At 46.2% G+C, this 8,535-nt stretch overlaps 1 protein-coding gene across 4 annotated transcripts in view; it reads left to right on the forward strand.

The window, feature by feature from the left end:
* LOC113033157 (uncharacterized protein KIAA1211-like) overlaps nt 1-4,732 on the forward strand; it is a 60,502-nt gene extending 55,770 nt beyond the window's left edge. For all 4 annotated transcript variants that reach the window (XM_026186606.1, XM_026186626.1, XM_026186616.1 and 1 more), the window contains 6 exons: nt 276-1,560; nt 1,790-1,893; nt 2,029-2,191; nt 2,469-2,587; nt 2,685-2,778; nt 3,213-4,732. In XM_026186606.1, coding sequence (XP_026042391.1) covers nt 276-1,560; nt 1,790-1,893; nt 2,029-2,191; nt 2,469-2,587; nt 2,685-2,778; nt 3,213-3,655 — 2,208 coding nt within the window. In that variant the 3' untranslated portion in view covers nt 3,656-4,732. The remainder of the gene's footprint in view (nt 1-275; nt 1,561-1,789; nt 1,894-2,028; nt 2,192-2,468; nt 2,588-2,684; nt 2,779-3,212) is intronic.
* The last annotated feature ends 3,803 nt before the right edge of the window (nt 4,733-8,535 follow it).

Here is an 8,535-nt window from a genome sequence, read left to right on the forward strand (position 1 = left end):
ATTTTTAGAGTTAGGCGTACAACCTAACTTTGCAACCCATGTCAAAAAGTTAGTCTAGAGCACTGTCTGTGTTTGTGTGTTAGCCCTGCGACAGACTGGCGACCTGTCCAGGGTGTATCCTGCCTCTCGCCCTAAGGCAGCTGGGATAGGCTCCAGCGCCCCTCGTGACCCTTAAAAAGGATAAGCGGAAGCAAATGGATGGATGTGATCATGTTTTCTTAAATCTCATTCATGCCATTTAGCCACAGTCACATTCCCTTTTTTTCACTTGCTAGGATGAGGAGAAAGGAGAAGAGCAGGCAGTAGAAGTCAAGCCTGAAGAGGACGACAGCGTGCTCTCATGCCAAACTATCAGCCAGGCAGGTGACGACAACGTGGGACAAGAAGATGGGGAGAGTGAGGGAGGGGACGAGGAGGAGGCAATCAAGCTGGAGAAGTCTGAAATGGAGGAGGAAGGGCGGGAGATGAGGGAAGAGGATGAGGAAGTCGAGACGACTGAAAGGACAGAAGTGGAGGAGGCAGAGGAAGCAGTGGAAGGAGAGGAGAGAGGCGCAGAAGAGATGCCTGAGATGCTTCCGGATACGCCGGGTGAAGAAGTTCAGGTGGTGGCGCAGGAGGTGGATGAAGGTGTGGCGCTTGAAGGTGACGCAGTGTGCGCTGTAAAACTCAAAGATGATGATCAAATTCCAGCAGAGATGAGCGATCAAGGACTCACCACGGAGCAGAAGGAGCAAGATTTCAACCAAAACTCTGGAGATGAGACTGAAGAGGGAGAAGACACAGTAGAGGAGGGGGCTGACCTCAGCGTGGGGTTAGACCAATCGGAGAAAGGTGTGGGAGGGAGCCAGAGTGATGCAGATCAAAGCGAACAGGAGCTGGAGAGCGAGGAAGCAACGCCGCAGTCAGACACTAAACAGATGGAGGAGTGTCCGAGTGAAGCCGCAGAACAAGACGACGGCTCCCCCGAGCCGCCTCCTTTGTCCCTGCAGTCACCAAAGAGCGAGGCCAGGAGTCCCACCAAGACCAGCACAGCGATCGTCCACATAAATCTAGTTTCTCCCAGCTCAGAAAAAGCCACGTCTTTATTCCAGCTGCCTCCAGCTGCTGCAGATTCCAGTGACAGCGCCAGTGAAGCGGCTTCACATGACACAGAGTCCACCTCTGCAGATAAAGAGGAAGCTGACGGTGTGGAGGAGGAAGAAGAAGAAGAAACGCATCAAGACGCTGCATCTCCTGCACCGGCTGAGGAAAAGACAAGCCAGCCGCCCTGCAGCCCCGATCATACTAAAGTCCGCTTCACGATCGCTCCCGCCTGGCAGAGATCACAAAGTCTGAACCCTCCTCCTTCCCCACCTGCTTCTGTCTCCTCCCCCTTCGCTGTCGCACCATCCAGCTGCGAGGAGCCGGAGACTGTGACCGAGGATTCGGTCACGAAAGCAGAACTGGCGACTTCACCAAAGGTCGAGTTGGTGCTGAGCCCCAGTAGGGTGAAAACCGCCAAACCACAAAGCAGTGTGACACCGGCTCCACCCAAGATCTCTACTTCTGCGAGCATTGAAGGTAAGAGCGCTGAACATGTGTGATGGTAGATGATGAAGCCGTTTTCTGCAGGGACAGGATCCACTTCGGTTGTGTTTAGACGAGGCTGATTTTACTGGACTAGCACGTGCATGCTGTGTATGCTTTAAAGTGAACCTTGCAAACACTGGATGTTTGCTGTCTGAAGTGTCCTAATCTGTATCACAGGAGGGTAAATTATAACCACTTTTTCTTACGCTGCCACCTGCAGAGAGCTCAGTGATTGTAGAGGGAAACCCGGACAATCCCTTCGGAGTTCGGCTGAGAAAGACTTCGGCTCTGCTGCGCTTCAGCTCAGAGGAGGAAAACACAGAGGTGATTGAAAAGCTTTTTAAGGGTTTCTAGGACACTCTGAACTTCTTACCTCTCAAACATGATGCAGGAAACCTGAAACTGTAAGCTTAAATTCATGTCAAATGTATTATTTGTGTTTTATTTATTATCCTTTAGCCTCCGACTGAGTCACAAACTCAGCCACCCAGCTCTAAAGTTGACTCCCCGCAGCCAGTCAGTGTTAAGCCCTCCATCTGTCCACCGGTCAGCATCAAACCTGCGCTGCCTAAGAAGCCAGAGGTTCAAGCTGAAAGTGGAGGGAAACTGAAGCGCGTCTCAGGTGTGTGTCCACGTTCATCTTTACTTAAAGAGGAATTATCATGCTTCTTCTTTGCTTCTGTCATGTATACACTGTGTCAGTGGTGGATGTTCATATTAAACATGGCCACAGCTCAGACTAAAGACCGCTCGAACTGCTCACGGACAAGATCACAGGCGCGCTGCGCAGCCTCGCCGTATTAATCTGCTCGAGCGTAACAATCCTGAACTCGACAAGTGTAAGAAAGCAGCTCGCGAGCCAGCCTGTGGCGTAACAACTGTGTGTGCTGTTAATTTAGATTCAGTTGCGGGCCGCGCTGTTTCTACTGGATCTGATCCTCCCAGCTGGATCTCTGTGGCCAAACAGAAGCAGAAGATCTATAAGGAAAACTCACTGGAGGAGATCACTGTCAAGAAGGTAGACCTACAGAGATGCACAAAAACAGGATGCATGCGTGCAGAGTACGCCGCCACCACGTGATCTGTATGTGACTGTTCTGCTGCTGCTCTTTCAGGAGGACCAAGAGAGAAAGTCTTCACTTCCAACATACGTCTGCTCAGCTGCAAGCAAGGAGCAAGGCACCAAAACAGCTGAAACCAAAGGCAAAGGTCTGCATGCACACACATGCAAACACACACACACAGTCCATTCATTAGGCTCCTTCATCATTTGTGCAGTACCTCAGCAAATGTCTGTTTCACTATGCACTGCTGCCCTCGTCTGGTCAGCCTCTGCTACAGTAGATAAATAATTAACACTTTGTGTTGGAGGCTGATTGTAATGATTGTACATAACAACTTAGTGGAAATCCACACATAAACAATACAGTGTAGAAAACACTAGACACTATCTTGGCCTCACGTGGGTGGTGTACAGTGAAAGGTGGTGTTGCACAACAGCCTGAAGTTAGTATTGAAGTCTTTCAGACTATTTACAGAGGTCAGAAGTAAATAGTCTGTGAGCTTTAACTTTAAAATACATTTCTGTCAAAGTCTCTCCTCGGGTTTATTGTTTATGTGTGTGTGTGTGTGTTTTCTCGCAGGGGCTCATTTGGAGATGAGCAAGCCGTCAGTGTCTCCAGACAAGGAGGCCAGAAGGCCTTTCTCTCCTCCGACTCCAGTGCCGCCTCAGCCTTTAAAATCCCAGCCCCTCCCCTGTGTTGCCCCCAAACCCTATGTCCCACCACCCCAAGAAAAGTATCCACCACAACCTAACCCCCCTCAGCGATGCCTGTCAACACCAGACGCTCCAAAATCTCCTGCTACTCCATCATCTCCCTCTAAAACTCCGCTCACCTGCTCCCCATTTCCATCGAGGACCGCCTCGGAAAAGCCCGTCCTTAGAGCGCCGGGGCTTCCTGGACAGACGCCGCCCTCCCAGCGAAACCTGCCTCCCACAACTCTGGCCCAGGACGAGCCCCCCTGGATGGCGCTGGCCAAGAAGAAAGCCAAAGCCTGGAGCGAGATGCCCCAGATAGTCCAGTGACAGGCCAGGTCAGATTTAGAGAAACCACGCCCCCCGTGGGACCTGAAAGGCTCCAGGATGGAGCAGAACCGGTTTGCACACAAATATCTTTTAATCCTGAGCTTCAGGCTTTAGATTGGTGTAAAATGCCCAGCTCCACAGCTGAAGGCAGGCTCTTTTTTACTCCTTCATTTCTGTTTTCTAAATGACACGGTAGGACCCCGAAAGTTAACGCGTCTTACTCGAGGAGGATATTTTTTTTTCTTTGTTTGTTTGGTTGCTTTTAAAGATTCGTAGTTTGGGATGAGGTGCCGGAATGAGACACCTGCAGCCTCACACCAGTACGTTTTAACTTTAACTCGGATGAATCCACTTCACATCACTAAACATTTCAGGAAAGGGAGCACAGAGATGTTTTTTTTATATGAGAACACTTCATTTACCCAGAACGATGATAAAGTAACAGAAAAAAATCTTCTGTTCGTTCTTAAGAATGGACCTACACGATGCTGCCGGCCTGTGTGTGTGTGTGTGTGTGTGTGTTTATTATAAGGCAGGTATAAATGCTGATATATTTGAGGAAAATGGAATAGTCCGTGGTCTGAGAGTGAGATGAGGATTAAATCCAGAGCTGTTCTTTGTTTTTAAATCTACTTTAAGAGAAGCACGTCCAATCAGGTCCGTGGACACTCGTCCGTGTAAATTATATTTTTTCATTTTCACTTTTGATATTTTTGAATTCTTTTTGATATTTTGATCAACTCCAAGTATCCTGCAGAAATCTCCCAAACCCCGCCCCCAAAAAGCTGATAATCAGTGAGCGCTGCCGCTGCGTTCAGTCATCTGTTTGAAATTGTTTAATGCATCGCTGCGTTGCAGAGTGTTGTCGACTATGAATCCTTTTCCAGTGTAAATGAAACATAAGTATAAAGCTACTTAGGCACTTAGAGCTGGGTTTGCTGCTGGATGCGTCGTCTGTGTCGTTTCAGTGTGTCTGGCAGTAAGCATATGCAGATATGTGATACTCGTTTTGTATTGCCTTTTGAGAATTTGTCTTGTACATAATAATGCGCAGTAAAGAACAAATTATAAAGCATGTTTCTGTGTTTGTTTGTTTGTTTGTACATCAGAAGTGGAGCACAGTTGGAAATGTGATGTCTTAACTGTGAAACTTTAGTTTGATTTGAACCCTTTAAAACAAATATGACCGGTGTGTCCGACGCTCGCAGGCTGGGCACACCGGTACAGCATTTTCATTCCCCGGACTTTGACATTATCGAGATTCCTTTCCACGGCCTGGTTGTGTTTTCACCTTCACATAATGGTTTTAGGCTTTAAAACAGACACCCTACCACCCCCACAGGCCTAATAGTGGTTTGGTCCACTGCTAATCCCTAACTCTTTAACTTTGCAGATTTGATCTTAAAGGATGTGTGACCTGTTGTTCTTTATTTCCTGTAGAATAAAACTTCAGTTTGGTTGTGTGTATTTTCTTAACATCCATCACATCCTCACATTTCACTATGGCAGCCATATAGTTGCGGATCAGCCACACCACCTAATGGTTCTGGAAGCAGGAGGCGTCTTTGTGAGTTTCAGTAGTAGTTTTGGTAGCTTTTCTTCTTCTTCTTCTTCTTCTTCTTCTTCTTCACTCTCTCCATGTGTCATCACATTTAAACCTTTTCAAGCAAAAACAGGAAGTGAATCATAAGAAGGCTTTAACTTCTTTGGCTGGTTTGTGTTTGTAGACAGATGATGGCATCTCAATAAAATCAGAACCGTGCATACACACCAACGACGCCTTTACAGGTTTGTAGTCGAAGATAAAAAAACACACAATGAAGGTCAGGGTTAGCTGACAGTGTGGTCTCCGGACTCAAAGTCTTTAACTGGGATGTAAGTGCTGCTCAGGACTGACTGAGATCAAGCTCACAGTCGGTGTTTTGTCAGGTTGTTTGATGGGATGCATGTTTACAGTGACTGCTTCCTTACTGAACTGCATCAGGAGCACTATCTCAGTGTCCCTTTAAGGCTCAAGATCACAGAAATTTAAAAAAAGTGAAAAGAAATTTCATTTAATGTTTAAAATATGAATGAAAACCAACCAAGTATGAGTTTTAAAATATTGGCAACAAAACAGAGATAAAATGAGTCCTCACTGGTATAGTCTGCTGACCATATTAAGCCAGTTCTCATCCAGCTCCACATTCTCAACATATCCAATACAAGATTTTGCTCCTCTGCCTTTGAAAGCTCTCTGACTTGGCACAACGTCATCTTTCCTCCGCTCAGCTTCAGCTGCTCTCCTGACAGCGCCTCACTTCAGACTTGTTGGCTCATATCAGAAGCTCAAAACACATCTGTTTACATCAGCACGCCAGCTTAAAAACATGTTTCACATATTTACAATCATTTTATTTTCAATTGCTTTTAATGCCGTTGTTATTGTTAATTTTTGCACACAGACGACTCAGATGTGCTTCTTGTAACAGACTGATGCCTTCCTAACTATCAATCCTCTTACTGTAAGCATCAAACAAGCAAAGAAATGGGATTAGATTCTAAACTAGTGGAATTATTGCAGATGGAAAATAGCTTAATGTGAAAATTAGTCCAGAAAACACAAGCGAGTCGATCCCACTGTGGGTGATTTATGGCAGAGTGGACTGATCAAACACTCGAGACGTCGATCTGTACAGTAGGGTAACATATTTTTTTTCCCTGCATTGTTTAAGTGAAACTTAGGCTCATTTTTCAAGCAAAAACTTTTCTTTAATTTCTCCCAAACGCGGCCTCATGGACTCACTTGACCGTCTTGGCGTGTACGCATGCCTGCAAACATGTGGCCTTTATTTGTTTGTGTGCCTTTCTCCTTGTGTGTGGCCAAAATGTGAGCCAAATGTTTGTGCACGCCTGCTCACATGAACGGGTGTGAGCGGGCCGCTTGCATGCGTATGATTGATGGTTGCCTTTTGTTTGCGCACAGGAAGCTGTAATCAACTCCCCAGATGTCTTTTCTGGGCGAGTTAGGTAACACCGCGGCTGCCCTACTTCTGATACACACACTACAGCACACATGCAAAGTGGACCCGCCAAGATGTACAGTGCGTGTGTGAGTCCATGCCAGGTATCCATAGTGATGACAGCTGGGTGCTGATCTTCTCATTTACAGGTTATATAACCAACGGAGTTGGCAGGAGTCAGAGGCACAGAGGTGAGGAGGTGGGTGGAGGGGCAGTGGTATTGAGGTCGACTCGGGGAACTACAGTTTCTAAGAAGTCACCGAAAAATCCTCCTGCTCTGAAACTCTTACTGCTATAAAGATATCATCATAAATTTGGACGTTCACTTACACAGGAGTGATGAGTAGAACACAACAAAGCCTTTAAAAGTGTTTTATTGACTAGTGTAACTTTATATTGTGTGGACAAGTTGATCTCTGGGCAACAGAGCGTGATGTAAGTTGGTCTGTTGAACTGGATCATAAAATTACTTCAAATATTATAAATGTGCAAAGATTTAAACATAAATATTTTCTGACTAAAAGTCTCACGTCGTAGTTCTCAGTAGGAAAAGGGTGGAGCGTCCACTCTGAGTTCCTGCTCCATGTGGAAGAGTTTAAGTATCTCATGGTCTGAGGGGACAGTGGAGCATGAGGCTGACAGACTGGTGTTGCATAATGGTTAATATCTGGTGCTGCGATTGTTCTTTTGTGTATGTGCCTACAGAGAGAAATGTTCAGCCAGTGTAAACATGCTTCCATGCAGTGCTCCATGATCCCGACTGCACGATCCTCGACATGAGCGTCATTGTGCATCGATCCAATGCTGATTGGTGGATAGAGTGATCTGACAGCAGATGCTCTCTGCAGGTAGACAGACAAGCCGTGGGCAGAGGTTTCCACTACTAAACCATCCTTTCCTGTTAACCAGTGATGGTGATGTTGTACTTGTTGTTGTAGTGATGAGAAAGCTGAACGTGAAATGAAATGAAGCTGTTGATCTACCTTCCTGTCCCCATCTATGCTGAAAATTATGTGTAGGGATTAGGTAGGGTCTCAAAGAGCAGCCGCTTCTTCCCCACATTGAAAGGAGCCAGTGGAGGTTGTTTGGGTTTGAGATCAGGATGTTTTCTGGGAACCGTCTAGGTATGGCACTGTGGGCATGTACCACCAGGAGGAGGACCCAGGACAAGCTAGAGAGAGAACGTCCTTCAGGTGACTTGACTTTCATCTGGAAGAGCTGGTGAAGTTGGGTAGGGGATGTTTGGGTGCCCCTGTTTGGACAGCTGCACCAATGAACACCACTGGTAAAAGAGCTCAAAATGGATGGATGGCATTTTACAATATTGCAAAGCAGTGAAATAACCTGTGGACACAAGATTTCCCTGTCATTAACTTATGACATTTGCAAATACAATGTTTCTGTCAAGGTACTGCTGTGTCGCAGCATGGAGGGCTCAAACAGGGGAAGCTGACTGAAAGCAGCAACTTTATTGCTGAAAATAATTCTACACGTTTACAGGAAACCAAACTGAAAACTAGGAACTAGAAATAAGAAACTAAAAGCAAAAAACTAAGGAACTAAACAAGGAAATGGAGAACTAGGAATTTAGTAGGAGCCCACAAGTTACACAAAGCAAAGAGGGTGTACAATGCAACAATGGACAGAGGAACGCTCAGGGCTAAAATACACAAGCGAGTAACGAGGGAATGGGGAAACAGGAGGGAAACACAGCTGGGGCTAATAAGACATAATGAGACATAGGGGAAGCAAAACACTGAACACGGGACACGAAACTATCAAAGTAAAACAGGAAAACACAAGACGGGCATGGAGACACAGGTAGGGCTGAACGATATATCGCATTTGCGATAATATCGCGACATGATCAAGTGCAAT

The sequence above is a fragment of the Astatotilapia calliptera genome, chromosome 2 (assembly GCF_900246225.1).
Source record: "Astatotilapia calliptera chromosome 2, fAstCal1.2, whole genome shotgun sequence".
Classification (NCBI taxonomy): domain Eukaryota; kingdom Metazoa; phylum Chordata; class Actinopteri; order Cichliformes; family Cichlidae; genus Astatotilapia; species Astatotilapia calliptera.